The following is a 19,157-nucleotide window of genomic DNA, read 5'->3' on the forward strand; positions in this document are numbered from 1 at the left end:
TATACACCCCCCTCCACTCCACCCCTCCTTCCTTTGTGATTTAAATTGAGATAGGTCCCTTCACCTTTAAAAAGAAAAATAGATGAGCGGTCTGCACCCGCAAGGCGGTGCTCTTGTTTTATTTTGGTTTCATCTTCATGGAATGGCACAACATAAATGTTCCAGTCACACAGTTACTTCATTTTGCTATTGACTTATCAAAAGCAATGTTGTTAAGATTTGCAAAATACATTAATTTCATTTGGCTAGCTTTTGCTAAAAAAAAGTAGCTGCCCTGGTGGCCGCGGGCAACCCGATCCAACACTCTGTCAGGCGGGGATTTGGACTTCTAGTATCTAATTTAGTTAGAACATTTTTCAGTTATGCACAACTTAAACATTATGTGAAATCCTTATAACAAAAATCAGGTGAGTGATATAGTTTAAAAACAGGTTTTGTTATTTAATGTTGGTCAATGTTCTAAGAGCCATGTGTGAAAAGTATTATGCAATCTGCCAGCTTAGCTTCAGACCAGCCTGCTAAGTTGTGCAGTCTGGAGCTACTCTGTCCCTTATAATGTCAAGCAAAGTGTTGTGGTCTCATTAGCAAACAGGGCAGCTCCAGACCTGACTGTGCAGATGAACACTTGCTGAATAAGCCTTAAAAAACATTTTCATATATTTAGGCAATTCTAGTTTGGTTGATAATGGGCTGGGTTAATTCAGTCTATAACACACATCAGTTCCAAATTACATTGTGTGGATGAATCCCATATTTTCTTAACTTAAGACATCCCACTCTGCCTATGTGAGGTATTCACTACAACTTTTTCAACAGTTGTGACATTTGTATGTGCTTGTCTCAAGTCTTACCAGCCCAGCCTGTCTTTTAACTGACAAAATCAGGTTGCCCTTTCTTAGCCCATCTTTCCTTAATTTTAAACATTTTTCATTAATTCCAACTAAGACATTTATTTTTCTCCAAACAAACTGTGAATATCAAGCTATTTCGACAGCTTACCAGAAAATTAAGTTATTTTACAAGTAGTGATAAACGTTGGTGGATCTATGAACAAATGAAGAGTTTTATTCAAACCTGTAAGGGGGTAGGGCATTTTCCTCCCTTGAGGTAATTCTTAAATTACACTCCTGCTTACATATGCAAGTATGCCACTTATGTTAAACATACTACAAATTCAATAGCCAAGAACACTATCAATCACACGCAATTTTTTAGCTCGGCTGTTTTTGGAGAAAACCCGAGGTATTGTCATAGCCAGCTTGTCGTGTCGTGTCCGCCGTCCGTGTCGTGCTAAAACCTTAACATTTTGTCAAGGTTTTGAACATTGCTTCAACCTACAACTTTGAAACTTAATATATAGCTGCACCTTGATGAGTTCTACATGCCACATCCAGTTTTGGGTCACTAGGTCAAAGGTCAAGGTCACTGTGACCTCTAAAAAAATTAAAAAAATTCTGACAAGCTTTCATTTATTAAAAATTGCACCCGCAGCCGAGTGTGGCACCCGTTATGCGGTACTCTTGTTTAACTTCTATGCACCGCACATTGACTATGGGCCATGTTTCACTTGAAGGCGAGAAGTCAGCTGATGTCATTACGGAGCTGTTTCTACTTCCTGCTGTGCTGCAGCCTGTCTCTGACCGTGGCCCAGCTGCTGGCCTCCCTGCTACAGCTGCCCACCCTGTTTCCCCCGCAGCACATGCTCTGGCTCATACTGATAGTCCTGCCCCTGCTCAGCCTCACCATGATGGGCAACCCTGTGGACGCCAGGGTCATGTCCATAGCAACCAGCAAGAACAACAACCATATACCCAAGGAGGTACAGAGTTATGAAGTCAGGAATTACATGTATGAAAAAAAGCAAGTTATGTTGTAAATAACAAAGCTGTGCATTTGTGCGTGTCATTGATGAGAAAAGGTAAAGTAACTAGCAACCAGCAAGAGCAACAACCATGTACCAAAGTAGTTACAGAATTAACCAGTCTACATAAATTATAATCATTTGATCCGCCCGCTAACTTTTCTTACATAATTATTATTTTCATTAAATTATTACGACTCTCTTCATCTTACTAAATTGCATCAATAAAGAGGTGTCTGATTTTCTGATTAGTTAGTTTGATTGTCAGCTGACAAGTTGTTATTTATGGGAAGTTACTTCTGGAGAATGTAATTATTGATACTTAGCATTAATGCCAAGGAGTATGACCATTTTAACTGTGACCATAATCTGGTTCTGTGAATCAATGTTTCAGATGATACAGAGGTTTATATTGTACTTCCTTGTGCGCTTCCTACCCCCAGTATTAGTGGCCCTAGTCTGCTATGGACTCACGCTTCATTCCTTCTGTGCAGCCCAAGACACCAGCACAAACACAACCCTGTGTGCAGTATTTGACATTCTGTATGTATAAATGGTTTGGTATATAACTATTGGTTGTTTCCCAACTGATTACTTTAGCTAACAACATAAGAGCGAATAGATTAAATAAAGAGTAAACAGTATTGAAACTAATAGATTAAATAAGGTGTTTTGAAGTTAACAAGTTAAAATTGATTTATAAAGTTCCTTTTACAGCAGAAGATGGTCCTATTACATAACTATTAAAGGAAGATTTGTTAATTTTCTTTTTGCAACTTAATTACAACCAAGGCATTCTGGTGTTTTGTGCTAGTTACATGATAAAGTTTGGCTCTAATGGATCCTATATAAATATATGAACCACACTCTGGTAAAATAGGGCTAAATGCATGTACATAAAGTGTCATCTAAGAGTAGACTGTGCAGTCTGATAGGGCTAAATGCATGTACATAAAGTGTCATCTAAGAGTAGACTGTGCAGTCTGACAGGGCTAAATGCATGTACATAAAGTGTCATCTAAGAGTAGACTGTGCAGTCTGATAGGGCTAAATGCATATACATAAAGTGTCATCTAAGAGTAGACTGTGCAGTCTGACAGGGCTAAATGCATGTACATAAAGTGTCATCTAAGAGTAGACTGTGCAGTCTGACAGGGCTAAATGCATGTACATAAAGTGTCATCTAAGAGTAGACTGTGCAGTCTGATAGGGCTAAATGCATGTACATAAAGTGTCATCTAAGAGTAGACTGTGCAGTCTGACAGGCTAATCAGGGACACCACTTTCTGCCTACATACATGATCACTTTATTGCTGATTATTTTTTAGCTTTTTTGTATGCTAATCGGTGCAATATAAAATTTGATTGGTGAAAGAAAATCCCATTTTAGTGAAAAAATATAATACAATATATTTGAACTGCAGTGGATATCAGTGAACAATTATTAGACCAATAATCCTTCCATCTCTGTCCTCAGACACAAGCCCCTGGACCCCAGGCGAACATGGACTGAGGAGTTTTCAGGGGGTCTCGTGTTAGCACAGAACATCTTCACCTTCCTCATTGTTCTGTACTTTGGTGAGAGCTTTTGGAAGATTTTGTGTAGCATTTATTCATGTAGTTGATGGTCTTAATTATTGTGTGAGTTGTATATGTAATCAAATACTAGTATACATGTGCTATTACTATTAAAATTCAACTGTTTAAAGCAACCAAATGGTGTTAGCAGATATGTATGTAAACATGCATATTGTAGTTCCAACAATGTCTATGGCTAGCTGTAAAAAAACCTCTCTAAATTGTCCAGCATTAAAAATAATGTGTATACTTATCACAAAACATCAAATTTTGAGGCAATATAGGATCCACTCTTGTTGCTGTCTGTTTTAGAGGTGATTTCCCTTAGCTTCGTCCACTGGAAGGATCATTTATGGGAACAGTTTCCAGCCACCAACAAGCTCTGGCTACTCACAGTTCCTCTCCTGTAAGTGCAGCTACTTCTACCAAGTACCATGTTTGGTGTTGACATATTCATATGTTATTTCAGAAATTGGTAAAGAGTCCGTTTGGTTCAGTTATTGTCACTTAGTCATGAGTACTAAAACTGTATGAGCTTTTTTATTGAATTGTGAGGTTGTTGAAGATTTTATTGAATTTTGTCATTAATACTCTTTTTGTCTTTAAAATCTACGGTATATAAAGTTTGGTATCTCTGCTGTAGAACTGCATGAGTAATCCAAGTAGATATACTAACTAGACAAAATAGAACAATATCACAGACTGGTTGTCAGAAGTTTCATTTTTAGCTTGACTATTGTATATGAAATATATATAGTGGAGCTATCCTACTCACCGTGGAGTCGGCGTCTGCGTTAGTGTGTAAATGTTAAAGTTTTTGTACTACCCCAAATATTTTCTTTGTTCCTTGACATATTGCTTTCATATTTTGCATACTTGTTTACCAACATGATCCCAACCTATAAACAAGAGCAGACAACTCTATCAAGCATTTTGTCATAATTATGGCCCCTTTTCCACTTAAAATATGCAGCAAATGTTAAAGTTTTCGTACTACCCCATTTATTTTCATTGTCCCTTGACATATTGCTTTCATATTTTGCATACTTGTTTACCAACATCTCCCCCAACCTATAAACAAGAGCAGACAACTCTATCAAGCATTTTATCATAATTATTGCCCCTTTTATACGTAGAATATGCATATTATTGATAAATCTATGTTAAAGTTTGCGTACTACCCCAAATATTTCCTATATCCTTTGACATATTGCTTTTTTATGTTGCATACTTGTTTACCAACATGACCGCAACCTATAAACAAGAGCAGACCACTGTATCAAGCATTTTGACATAATTATGGCCCCTTTTACACTTAGATAATTGAACATTTTGCTTAAATTGCCATAACGGGGTAACTTCTTTATTTATGATCACATTTTATTATTACTTTGACAAAACAACACTTACCTGAATAACACAATGGATTCCACCCAAACAATACCACACGCCCGTACCCAGAATCCCCCCCCCCCAATTTTTTTTTTTAAACATCATCTAATCAATTACCACACCCCACATTATACCCCTCTCTTACCCCCCCCCCCCCATTTTTTTTTCTTTTAAACATCATCTAATAAATTGCCACACCCCACTCTCACCCCCCCCTATCCCCCTCCCCCAATTTTTTGATCGTCTAATAAATTATTGATTAAGAACGATTTCCCCATGACGGCTTACGTTATAATTATAATGTCAAGCACTCGAATAGTCGAGCGCGCTGTCCTCTGACAGCTCTTGTATCGTTTCGTGTCATTTCCAGTTTCTATGATTATCTAAGGCTCTCTTTCTTCCTGCTGCAGACTATGTGGCCAGATAGTATTCTGTGTGTGTGATGTGTCCTAAGGCTCTCTTTCTCCCTGCTGCAGACTATGTGGCCAGATAGTATTCTGTGTGTGTGATGTGTCTGTGCGTAGTGGAGAGGTGCGCCATACAATGGCCCTGTCAGACGTACACCCCGGCGTGTGGAGCTTAGGGTTGGCCTTCCCCGTAGTCATGGTGATCATCAATGAACTCGTGAAACATCGGGAAGTCAAGTAAGCTTACAACTGATTATATGAGTTTCATTCTTAAGATATTTCTGCTTAATGCATGTGCATAAGTCCGCACAGGCTAATAAGTGAAGACACTTTCTGACTTAACTGGATTTTTGCTAAGAATCTTTATTGAAACAAACAATCCATAAAACGATAAAAGCGGAAGGTGTCGTCCCTGATAAGCCGGATTTTTGCTAAATAGATACTTTATTGAAACAAACAATTCCATAAAAGCATTAAGTGTCATCCCTGAATTAGCCAGTGCTTCCTACACTGGCTAATCTAATACGACACTTTACTCGCATGCATCATGCCCAGAAGCTCACATGTCACTGTTTTCCTGACTGGAATTGTGTCATTGTGTTTTGATATATGCTTTTTCTGAGCATGTAAATATCTAACTATTCTCCTAAATATATGCGATACCTAACTATATTGATACATTAAGTATTTGTGTATATTGCTGAAGTAAATGAACTATACAATGAAAATTACCCATAATTTCCTTAAAAACCAAAATATCCTGAAAAAGGGAGTTGCACATGCAAAAACGTGTTCTGTACTGCTAGACCATATTACTGCATGCGCAACTGACATAATTAAAACTACAGAGAAGTATTCTCACTTTCTGAATGACTATGCTTGTCCAGATTTAATGATGTCCATTTAATTTACAGGGTTGCAGTTCGCTGTCAGAAGCGAGCTAGACTGGACTTTGGAACAAAGCTGGGCATGAACTCGCCATTTTGATCTGTGAAATGAATTCAACTTAAGCACCTATAAAACGGTGTAATGTATTTGTACATTATCATACAAAAGGTGACTTATTCTGTCAAAATGGTTAAAGAGCAAGAAGCTGATTATTATCTGCGCCTGGCTGTGGTATACATGCCAAGATTACTTCAAAATTGTTCACAGTTTGAGGAGCTTTAATACCTCTTGTTGACAGCACCCATCTACTGTCTCGCACAAAACTTGTCTTATACAAGACTAGTTAAATCATGATTATTAATATATATTTTATATAGTTTACATGGAACATAACAAGTTTTTTGTTGAAAGACAATTAAATTTCAGTAAAAAATTTATTTTTTTTACGTCATTAAAATCAGTGAAAATATCAGAAATAGAAACGTTTTTCCAAGAATTATATCGGTTTAGCAGTGTCAGTTTCGCACAATTGAAAATGCGTAAGAAACCATTTTTCACAATAATTACAAAATACTGGTACACAAAAAAGAATCTTTAAAATATGCTTTTCCATTGAATGCATAAGAACTTGACACAATTATAATTAAGCTACGAAGCATAGATAATTGATTTTCCCAACCATACACATGGATGACGTATAGCACACATTTTGATGACACAATACATCTGCAAGATGATTCAGCTTATCAGGAGTGATTTTGTTTACTGTTCTGCAGCTTAAAATAAAAAAGTGATGCTTTCAGTGAATGATCAATTTATTTCCTAACCTTGAGATTATACGTAAATAAGTGGCGGTTCTATAACCACCTTTAATCACACAGCTAAATCAATGAATAACCTTAATATGTATGTACATGTAGTGTCAATTTACATAAAATGCTCTGAACACAATGGCAGTTGAATATTGTAGGATTTTAAATATTTTATCAATACATTTGTTTTTATCTGCTTAATATATTTTGCCTTGTGAGAAAGCCCCTTTTATCAAAGTATGTGCAATATTTTTCAGTTCGAAAGAATTATGTTGTGATGTGAACCCGTACAGCCTTTTGTTTTATCAGTGCCGAACATTGTGCCGATGTATGTTGGCATTTGAAATGCTTGTGTCTGTTGAAATATTTCTGTTCAAAGAGTCTTGTTTTGTATACATTTGGTATTACTTATACTTGTATCATAGTGTTTGTAATGAGTAATTAAATGTGACCCAAACACATTTGATCTTGCTTATTTCTTACTGGGGGACTCAATGCACTAAAAATGTTGTTTATCATAATGTAATGTTGTCTTTTTCAATTCATTTTCGGTTGACACCAGTCATTTCGTATTAATCACCTAGATAAAACTACATGTAGTCGGTAACTACCATTTAAGTATCTAAATTACAACTTGTAGCATAAAATGTTTAGTGTTTTACTTTTGAGTTTTTCTTTAGATTAACTTATACATATTCATTTAATTAATACATGTATACTTAACAAGAAACCGTCGGAGACGGGTGATGCTCCCCAAAGTTGTTTTTTTGTCACAATACTGCACTATATATTCAGATAAAAGGAAACATCTTGAGGGGCATAACTTTGTACAAAATAATACGATGGATGGTTTAGCAACTTAAAATTTTTAAAGGGCCATAACTCTCTAAATAAATCATCTAACCAGAACCCACAAATAACATCGCCTCAAGGTAGTTAAGCTTCCCATAAAGCTTGATTGAATGACAGTCAGTAGTTGGGGGGACAAGAATTGCACTATATGTACAGTTAATGGAAAATTTCAAAGGGCATAACTCTTTGAAAAATCATCCGACCAGAACCAGCTGATAATATGCACATATCCTCTTGGTAGTGAAGCTTCCCATAAAGTCTCATTGAATTTTGGTCATTAGTTGCTGAGAAATAGCCCGGACAAAAATTGTGCACAGACTGAAGGACACACGGACAGACGAAGCGGCGACTATATGCTCCCCCAAAATTTTTAGGGGAGCATAAAAATGAATAATTGACAATAGTGATACATGCATTGCTGATTATACAGCAGGTAGGTGTACTTAAATGTGTATGTATTTAGGGAATATTACATGACTGTTATGTTGGTTCGTTGTATTGCACAAGTTCATTTTGTGTTGATGTATGAAACTCATAAGATACTGAATCAAACTTGCTCGAAAACGTTATGATTATTTACAATATGTAACACATAATACTCTGCTTTCTCAGTCAGCCATTGAATACAGAAAAGGATGTAACAAAGAGAAATATGGAATTCCTATCATGAAGCTTGTATTTTCTAGTGAAATGCACCATTTTTTAATTAAGAATATTTTAAGGTGTAAAATAACATGTCATATTTTTTCAATATGCGTATAATTCAGACTGTCTGTTAATCATAAAATCCCAAGACTGACAGTTATAACTTATTTTACACCATGTTTAAAGATAATAAAGCAAAGCCTGAACAATTATCCAAAGCTGTGCTGGTTTCAAATGATGAAAATAGCTTAATTTCCTTTCCCCTGAATCGAGTGGATTATACTGAAAGTTTCACTAATTCGCACTTTATTTCATCTATGATAAATGACAACAAAATGCATTATCAAAGCATACTGTTTTCTCATTTAAACATCCATATGAATATGTTACACATTGGATAGTTTATTGCAGCTGTCCACAGTTTTCTATAACCACATCTTGGCTTGTCTTCCCACTTTCAGACCCTACATTCTCAACGGCTCTAACAACTGACATAGACTCTTCATCCACCTTCCCAAACACCACGTGTTTACCGTCCAACCTGTAAACAATGATTACATCTTTGTAAACGGTTGTCTTTTAGTAAAATATCTATTGTATCTATGTAAATATACAACAATATTGAAGCATCTGTACTAGTCATTTTTGACCTTTCAAAAACTGGAAAGACAAGTTTCATAGCTTCTGGTTTTTGCTAAAAACATTTGTAAGATTTGACAGTAAAGTGGATAATAAATTATTATGAATTTTTCAATTTTCTCAGAACATATCAATATTCTTTAGACATTACTTTTAACAATTACTGTTTTTAATCAATAAACTGGTTGTGTTTTTTCAAACTTGTTAACTTTCAATTCAAATTAAGTGTTGAGTCATCAGTCTTTAAAATTGTAATACACTCCTAATGAAGTTCTGTGTGTATCATGTTTATATCTGACCTTACCATGCAGTTTTTGCTGTACAAATAAAAAACTGTGATCCATTTGTGTTTGGTCCTGCATTGGCCATTGACAAGATACCTAAACAAATTGAAAAAGAATAAGAATCACTATTAGTGTTATGTGTACAATTTATATCAATTGAAATGACCTTAGGATTAAGTAATACTTTAAAAGGCATGATAGGCTACCTGCAAACAAAATGCCAATTTAAGTCAGTTTTCACTCCAAAAACTTTATATGAGGAGATTGAGAAGTTGCAAATTTGAAATAAAGGTCTCAAAGAAATTTAGCTAAAATCAATTTTAGCCCAATTAGCAACCTGTGGAAAATCACTCCCCCCCCCCCTCCTTAGAATTGTAACATGTCATGGGCAATGGGCATCTGCAACCTCCAATAGTTGTCATAATACAATGTGTGCATCATTATTGATTAAAGTTGTACCCATGCCATGCTTTTTAACTCGTCACCTTCAGAAAATGGAATTTCAGAAATGTTTGTGTTTCTTTATGAAACAAATCTCTGTCACATGAATGTGCTGAATTACAGCATACAGCAAATAAAGATATGACAATAATTAATATACAAGAACTTATTTTTAGTGTTAACTTCATTTTAACCATTTACCATTCTTTTTAAACAGACAAAGCTCACGAAATTAACAATAGCATCAAACTGTTCTAGTCTACATCCAGTATAGTGCATGTATTCATCATTTATTTTTTCATGTCAGATGCCTGAACATTTTCTGCTATGCACATGATTTTCTTTAGATTCATCATACGAAGTTGCAAACAGACATAATACTACCAGATCTGGAAGGATTTGCTATTTGTTGTCTTGATTGCCTACGAAATTTAGTACTTGCCCATTTCCAACACTACCTAAACTGATTTATTTCCATGTGCTTCTTTGGACAGTTACACATGTGCTCAGACTTTTCCTCCTGCATAAATACATAGATGTCAGTAGTGTTTTTCTCAGACCCTTTTAGCGTGGCACTAAGCCACGCCACCTTTCTTGAGCGCCACTCTGCCCTTTTCAACAGCAAAAGCCACCATGTGCCCTTATTGATAACATCTAAATTGCCCTTTGACCAAACGAATTCCGGACAATCGCTCCTACGGACATTCCCTCCTACGCTAAATTTGACAGGACAGACAGTCGCTCCTACCATGTTTTGACAGGGCAGAGATTCGCTCCTACGATGTTTTGACAGGGCGTAGGACAGGGATCGCTCATAACAGATCTAAGTGTAAGTCAACATATAATAATGTTGGAGCGATTGTCCGGGTTGGCAAAATAATATAGGAGCGACTGTCCGCCCTGTCAAAAAATCGTATGAGCAAATGTCTGCCCTGTCAAAACATCGTAGGAGCGACTGTCCGTCCTGTCAAATTTAGCGTAGGAGCGATAGTCTGTAGGAGCGATTGTTCGGATACTACCTCATGAAAATAGTGCATTTCATGCATAATTCAATGATCTCAAAACATTAATTTATACGCGTTATTAAATAAAACTAGAGCTTTGTCACAGACGTGACGAATACCTGCACATGCCGCATTGACACATAATATTTTGCATGTCGTCTTCACAAAAAACAGTGGACACCATGCTCAATTTTTAAATCGCACTAAGTGACCGCTTGACCTAGTTTTTGACCCAGAAAGGCCCATGGTCTAACTTGTCCTAGAGATCATTTAGATAAAACTTGTGACCAAGTTTGGTGAGGATTGGATGAAAACTACTTGAATTAGAAAGCGGACACCATGCTGAATGTTAAAAAACGCACTAAGTGACCCCATGACCTAGTTTTAGGCCCGGAATGGCCCATGTTCAAACTTGATATAGAGATCATTTAGATAAAACTTGTGACCAAGTTTGGTGAGGATTGGATGAAAACTACTTGAATTAGAGAGCGGACAACATGGAGACGTTTAAAACGCACTAAGATACCCCGTGACCTAGTTTTTGACCCATAATGACCCATATTCAACCTTGACCTAGACATCATCTACATACAACTTCTGACCAAGTTTGGTGAAGATTGGATGAAAACTACTTGAATTAGAGAGCGGACAACATTGTGATGTTTAAAACGCTTTAAGTGACCTGGTTTTTGACCCGGCATGACCCATATTCAAACTTGCCCTAGACATTATCAAGATACAACTTCTGACCAATTTTGGTGAAGATTGGATAAAAACTCCTGTGAAACTTAAAACTTAAGTGCCCCCGTGACCTATTTTTTGACCCGGCATGGCCCATGTTCGAACTTGACCTACACATCATCTAGTTACAACTTCTGACTAAGTTTGGTGAAGATCAGATGAAAATTACTTGAAATAGAGAGCGGACACCATGCTCAATGTGTAAAACGAACTAAGTGACCCTGTGACCTACTTTTTGATCTGGCATGGCCCATGTTCCAACTTGGCCTTCAGATCTTCTAGATAAATCTTCTGACCAAGTTTGGTGAAGATCGGATGAAAACTACTTGAATAAGAGAGAGGACACCATGCTAAATGTTAAAAAACACACTAAGTGACCCTGTGACCTAGTTTTTGACCTGGCAAGGCCCATGTTCGAACTTGGCCTTAAGATTATCTAGATACATTTTCTGACCAAGTTTGGTGAAGATCGGATGAAAACTACTTGAATTAGAGAGCGGAAACTTAATACGGACCGACAGACAGACCAACCGACAGACAAGTTCACTCCTATATACCCCCCCTAAACTTCGTTTGTGGGGGTATAAAAAAACACTAACAAGTTTATCTTGTATCGTCTGTAATTAATTATTGAAACAATGACTGTAGCGTAAACTAATAAAACAACATGCAAATCATGTATACGGCAGACATATACGATGTAGCGTTGCTATGCGCACTTGTCGCTTACATAATTTTAACAAGATAACGGACAATACAGAAAATAAATTGACTCTCGCCAAAAAAAGGCAAATAACGATCGAATTAACGATTGAGATAATACATTTAGAAAGGATTAATAAAATGCCTGATAATCAACGTTGCATAAAACGTTTTAGATACCAAAAAACTATTTATTAGTTATCTTCTCCGTGGATGTATATCACTGAAACGAGTGTTTGCAAATTGTTAGCATTCAGTTTACTCGCAAATTTAAAACGTCTGACAAGATTAACGTTAGAAAATTGGATGATAAGACAAACATGGTTTCATTTATATGTTAGTGGATCTGTGTATAATTGGATTCATATGCATATATTGCTTTATTATGTTTGTCGTGATGTACAGTTTACCGAAACAGCATGGAACTTTAATGGACACTGCAAGGTAAATATATTAATATTAATTGAAGTAAATTAAATACATCAATAACTATAAAATAATAAATGTGCTTGATTCTATTTTTCCCACAACTGCCTCTGATGCGATTACATGTTTCTCCCAAAACCAGGTATTCATGGAACGTTTTTGCCCCATTTTGCCTAAAATGCGCGTTAAAATGCCCTTTTTGAAAGTAATGCGCCGTGCCTATTTGCCCTCCTGAGAAAAACACTATGTTAGGGGCATGAAAACAACATACACACCTGGTCCTGTATGCTTTTTTGTAAAGTTTTCATCTGGAAATTTTTCACCATATATGCTTTTGCCTCCAGTGCCGTTTCCGCGGGTAAAGTCCCCTCCTTGACACATGAATCCGGGAATTACTCGATGAAACTTGCTTCCTTTAAAACCAAATCCCTTCTCTCCTGTGCACAATGCACGAAAGTTTTCTGAAAATAGTGAAAGCATTAAATATGAAATATGAGGATGATTATTCTGCATTCAAAGTTCACACAAGCCATGTTTAAAATATTCCTTATTACAGGAAAGAAAATTGTCAGTATTATGAAGTATTTGACAGGAAATACAAACAACAGATTGCTATATACATGTAAGATTGTATATTTTCTTCCCTGGTAGGGAATATGTTGGCTCCAGGAGACTCTGTTGGTGGATTTGTTGGCTAGAAAGCCAGTTGAAAATGTTACAGCAAGTTACTTCCCAGGGGTTTTCCACGCTTCATTGGGAAGAGGCCCTAGCCTATGGATTTTTGGAAGAAATTGGTCATTTTGGGAAGAATTCTCGCTAAAATTACTGATTTGGGAAATGAAAAAGCTGGTGTAAGTTAGGATTTTTGGGAAAACTGCACGATTTTAAAGAAATTTTGAATTGGGAAGGGGCTTTTAATAGGCCCCTGTTATACAAGACTGAAAACCCCTGCCTCCACATTTCATATACCATTAATTGAAACTTGAAATAATTCCTTACCATGAAGTGTATATGTACAAGACACTGTTCATCTCAAGTCAGTTTTTTTTTCGCTTTATATTTAACAGCCTGTGCCTTTTAAATTGGGAAAATAGGCACTATAAACTATGAAATTGGGAAAAATTAAACAGTATTTAATTTTATATAATTTTATTAAAACAGTATACCAATTGTTTATCAGTGCATCTTTAACTGCTTTCTGAAATTTGTATTATAAAGTGCTAGGGTATTAAATTGCTGTATAATACACTCAATAAACCAATTATTGATTTTATTGGAAAAGTTTGGCATATTTTTGGTCAGATTTTTTTGGATAAAATATTACATTTTGCCAATGGAAAAGAGCCCTTTTTACCGTTTGCAATTGGAAAACAGCCTTACAGAGGATGTAATTTTGGGTAAAAGTGATCCATGTTAGCCCAAGTTATTCGAAAATAAAAAAATGTTGGCACAGAACCTAATCAAGGTAATAAATTCATACTGTGATGTCATGTGTATTTTCCTTAGAAATTCAAACAAAAACAGTTTAAGTGCAATTCTGGGGTTATGTTTGACAATCAAAACTTTACCTTGTTAAATACTGACCTGCTGTCTTTGGTGTTGTGTCGGCAAACAACTGAAATCACCCAAATAAATAATTACAAACTATTTATTGATATGTTTTAGTTGTTCACATATATATCGGACATATGATAATTGAACAGAAAATTTAGCCATTAAACTGGCACATACAAATGGTTAAAACTCGTGTCATACATTCAAAAGTATAAATACAAGTACAATTATCCGAAATCGAATGATCCGAAAAGATTGACACTTAAGTCGTGTTCCAATGTGACCTTCACAATTTGTGTTTTATACCTCCATGCATATCCTTCCAGCGGGTGACTTGCCGATCTTTATGTCGAAGAACACTTTTGGGTTTGGCATGTTTGCAAAAAACCTCAAATGTTGTCCGACAAAAACAGTTCGAAGAAGCCTCGCGTTTAAGACCATTCTGATGGTGTGAAGCACTCTGGATCAGCAGACGATTTATTTCTTAAATCTTACGGAGGAATCCCACAATCGCACATTCTCGGCCCTTTCCGTCAAACATCGGATATATGATAATCTGCGAGGGGTACCGAATGGGAGGAATCCGAGATAGCCGATGTCAATAAATGAAATAAATCGTCTGCTGATCCAGAGTGAGCCGATGTATCACGATTGGGTGTGAAGATAGTCTGAACGGTTACACAGCACTATTTATCGCAAATAAATATTACTCGTGGTCATCATCATCATGTCATACACAAATACCTTCACTCAGCGGCAATACAATGAGCGTTGAGAAACTACTTGAACATCAAAGCCCAAGGACCAGACTAGTCCATATAAACGTACTCACAGAGCTTTAATAATTTTTGCTATGGCGGCCTTGGGAGGCGTACGAAACAATAACACAGTAAATCAAAAGCCATTACTTCTTGCTTTAATGGTACCATTCGCATGAGTTTGAGCTTAAGACAGGTAAACGTTGATAAGATTTTGCAGTATCAGTGTTCCTATGCATTTTCCTTTGGGTTATAAAGCTGAGAGTTTAATTATTGCAACTAGGACCAGACATAATTCCAAACTTGGTATTGAAGACCTGTGCCAGCCAGTTAGCACCTGTATTATCAAAAATCTTCCAAATATCCTTAAACTTAGGAAAGCCTCCGAGGGATTGGAAAGATGCTTTCGTTTCACCTGTTTTCTAGAAAGGCGACGTCCATCTAAACGAAAACCCGTCTCCCTCACAAGGGTAACATGTAAGCTCCTTTAACATATCATATGCAAACACATACTGAACCACCTGGAAAATAACAGCATCCTAACTACACTTAACCATGGCTTTCGTACTGGTTACTCATGGGAAACGCAATTACTGACCACTATCCAAGACCCTCTTACCAACTATGACTAGTAGCAGATAGACATGGCTATCTTGGACCTCTTCAAGGCCTTCTATACTGTCCAACATAAAAAGCTCCTACATAAACTGGACCAGAATAATGTCAATAGTTACATCAACCACTGGCTTGAGGAGTTCCTTTCAGACACGAGCATGAAAGATGTTGTGGAAACAGAGAAATCAAATCCGGAAACAGTGGACTCCAGCGTACCATAGGGCACAGTCCTTGGTCCCCTACTATTCCTCTGCCACATCAAAGATCTACCCGACTCAGTCCGCCTATTTGCAGATGATTGTTTACTATACTGCACTGTCAGAAGTCGCCAGAACCATATAATCGTAAAGCAAGATTTGAATAAACTAGAAATCTAGGCCAACACATGGGGCATGAGATTCAACGCTAAAAAAAACTATATTCCTAACCATCAACCAGAAAACCTCAAAATTCTACCATCTCGATAACCACATCCTTCGACAAGTCCCAGAAAACCAATACCCTGGAGTAACTATATCAGAAGACCTAAATTGGAGCTCACATAAAAATAAGATCACCAAAAAAGCAAATTCCACACTTGGCTTTCTTAGAAGCAACCTGAAACGCTGCCCAGAATCCTGTTGTAAATCAGAATACTTTGCCTTAGTAAGGTCTACTCTAGGATATAGCTCTATTGTCCTTCAAAAAGATGTAGACAAAGTTGAAAAGATCAAAAAACAATCGGCGAGATTTATTACCAGCAACTATACTACCAAAACACCTGGCTGCGTGACAAATATGCTGAAAGGTATGAAGATCCCACCATTCTAGGAGAGAAGAAAGGCCACAAGATGGTTGAGGGGCTGGTACCAGCCCTGCCTAGCCAAGACTTCCCTACCCCAGTACAGCAATCTAAACATAGAGTTACCCCTAAGAATTTCTCAGACTATTAAGCAGATAAGATTGTTAAAAAATACTCTGTCAAAAAGTCAGTTTCATACCAATCAAGTGCAAAATCCTACTACTAGTATATAAGAACTTTTTTTCTATAAGACACTAATAGAGTGAAACACTCTGGAAGAAAGAGTAGTTGCGCAGACACAGTTGGCAGTTTCAGGTCAACTGTCCTACAGTGGGACTAACCACTCTCTCTAAGTGTTGCGCCAACGCTGAAAGGCCCTGCAACATACCCATCCAGATCCAGGAATATTCATGTAACATCATTTTCGAATAGTGGTAAAGATTTTCAGACTGGTAAAATGAATAAATGCAATGGCCCAGACACTTGCTATGCTTTAAAATACCTCATCATGAAAAATAAGGCGCATACATACATGCATGAATGCAAACATGCATGTACACACTCAAACCCCTACCCATCCATCCATCCCCCAACACACACACCCATCCACCTACTCACCCAAGTGCTCTGGTCAATTCGACAATGTGACCTTGTATCAATATCATTCATGAATTCTCATGTAAGTCACTGGATACCAACAAAATAATCAAGTGTTGTTGATGAAAAAAACAACAGTAACTTAAGTTATTATGACAATACTATTATACTCTCTTAATAGTGAAAAGCATCTACCAGTATGTTAGAACATGGCCAGTGGCACCAACTGAGTCTAAGTTCTATAAGGATGTTTTCAAACTAAGATCAAAAGAACACTATGATATTGTTTTAATCTGGTTATGCTGTACACAATGAAGTGATAAATAGCATATTTATACAATTGGTTTAAAAAGCCCTAAAACCAGTGTAAACCCCCATGCCTTGCATTGACCATTCCATGGTGTTGATCCGTTTTTTAAATAATTTTTAATATGTTTATAATTTGTGTTTGGTTCAGTTGTATAAGAAGTGCACAAAAACAAGAATTCCTGTCCTGACTGTTTCTGGATTTTGATTGCTTGCTGTCAGAAAATTCCTCAATTTATCATGATACACCCACACAAGAATTTCACAAACTTTAAGAAATCTTTACATAATAAGTTTCAGACAAAACTGTTAGTAAATCTTGCAATAATATCTGTTTACAATTCCAAGACTACTATAACACACAGTTAGAAATGCTCATCATGGCCATACTGCACATAAAATCCACATAAATAATCATATGTAGACAAAAAAAAACAGTAATAAATATAGCATTTATTAATTTATTATTATAACAAAAACAACAATAATAACAACAATAAACATAGAAAGGTTACTCATTATTAATGCACTGGGTTTATAAGATTATACAAGGCTATTAAATAGAAGCTCTGTTTTTCAAAAATAATTTAGTAACACACTCAGCTTTAGAAGACATTGCCTTATACCTCCACATGTGACATAGAGACACACTTAAATGATCTGTATTATTTTGCTGCAAACAAAAATAAATAATAAATAATAATGAACAGGACGCCTATATCAACATGGGACAATTCATTATGATCTTGACATACATTGTATACAATAATGCTGAATGTTGCATTACATTTAAACAGCTACATTTATAATATGTATATGCTATAGACATCAATGCAAGACATTTGTACAATATTGGACTTACAAAATGCCATGGATGTTACATTTTAAATGTATGACAAAATTATCAAATGGAATATTGTAGTGGAATGTATTAAGAAAATATTGAATGAGCCTGCACCAAAAGTCAAAGGTAAAAGAATATAGTCTATTTGAACAACATGTTATTTTACACAGTTAACACCAACATGAAGGAACATTCTGAAAAACACATCGGAAAGAACAGTTTTACAATAATTTGTTCATACAGATCGCATGCTCTAGTGGCATGTTACATCATGCTTCGTTTTCTAACATCTGCACAGAATAAGTAATAATAAATAATAGTTTACATGAGTATACGTCCACCTGACATTTATTAAGAATAAAATGTAGTTGTTTAAGATGATAGATTTTACAATACTAAATTATTTTTTTTGGAAACAGTATTAGCTTGTTTAAGCTTTCTGTTACACAGCACTGAAATATTACAAAAATGCAGGTACACTCACTTTATGCCCATAATACACATTATAACCTTGATTAAACCTTTACCACATAGATATGTATTTTCACGCATTTGCAGTCCCTTAGAAAGTTACATTTAATTAAAGACCTTTCTTATTAGATTCAAGTTTAAAAGCTTCATTTTCAAGCCTAAGATACTGATGAGCTGCAAACAAAATAAAACCTGAACAGACTGCGAGTTACTCGCAAGCAGTTCTGGTTTGATGCTGTTTGCAAAAGCCATTTTCACTTTGCTTCTTATGGGGGAAAGGGTTAAACCTGTTATTCATTCAAGTCTTAAAATTGTATACCAGTAAGCTGACACAAACAAATTACCAGTAATGCAGCTAATGCACTTACATGACATAAATACGCAGCTATTTAGTTTTGAGCGATTGAGATGTACACAAATACTATGGCACATTAGTTGAAGTGATCTACATAATTCTATAGCATTTCAGGTAATATAAATCCAATATGTTATCAATGAACTGTCCCCTTGTCCCTTTCTCACCATAACGATTCATCACATCAGGAAATATTGGCATTTA

General features: G+C 36.1%; 2 protein-coding genes across 6 annotated transcripts in view; one reads left to right on the forward strand and one right to left on the reverse strand.

The window, feature by feature from the left end:
• The window catches only part of LOC127866243 (transmembrane protein 94-like), a 97,639-nt gene extending 90,240 nt beyond the window's left edge, over window positions 1-7,399 (forward strand). For 4 of the 5 annotated variants that reach the window (XM_052406667.1, XM_052406666.1, XM_052406665.1 and 1 more), the window contains 6 exons: window positions 1,574-1,819; window positions 2,256-2,404; window positions 3,339-3,439; window positions 3,752-3,845; window positions 5,308-5,475; window positions 6,153-7,399. In XM_052406667.1, the coding sequence (XP_052262627.1) occupies window positions 1,574-1,819; window positions 2,256-2,404; window positions 3,339-3,439; window positions 3,752-3,845; window positions 5,308-5,475; window positions 6,153-6,225 (831 nt within the window). In that variant the 3' untranslated portion in view covers window positions 6,226-7,399. Of the gene's footprint in view, window positions 1-1,573; window positions 1,820-2,255; window positions 2,405-3,338; window positions 3,440-3,751; window positions 3,846-5,241; window positions 5,476-6,152 lie in introns of those variants that run through there. The other variant, XM_052406668.1, reaches the window with a different exon arrangement.
• A 1,325-nt stretch (window positions 7,400-8,724) lies between these two features.
• On the reverse strand, window positions 8,725-14,698 carry LOC127866247 (peptidyl-prolyl cis-trans isomerase A-like). The gene is made up of 5 exons (XM_052406674.1): window positions 14,533-14,698; window positions 14,257-14,287; window positions 12,948-13,133; window positions 9,379-9,454; window positions 8,725-8,976 (listed from the first exon to the last, which is right to left on the reverse strand). Exons 1-5 carry the CDS (start codon window positions 14,665-14,667, stop codon window positions 8,838-8,840), a joined length of 567 nt encoding a protein of 188 aa, XP_052262634.1. The 5' UTR covers window positions 14,668-14,698; the 3' UTR covers window positions 8,725-8,837.
• Between the last annotated feature and the right edge of the window lie 4,459 nt (window positions 14,699-19,157).

The sequence above is a fragment of the Dreissena polymorpha genome, chromosome 2 (assembly GCF_020536995.1).
Source record: "Dreissena polymorpha isolate Duluth1 chromosome 2, UMN_Dpol_1.0, whole genome shotgun sequence".
Lineage (NCBI taxonomy): Eukaryota > Metazoa > Mollusca > Bivalvia > Myida > Dreissenidae > Dreissena > Dreissena polymorpha.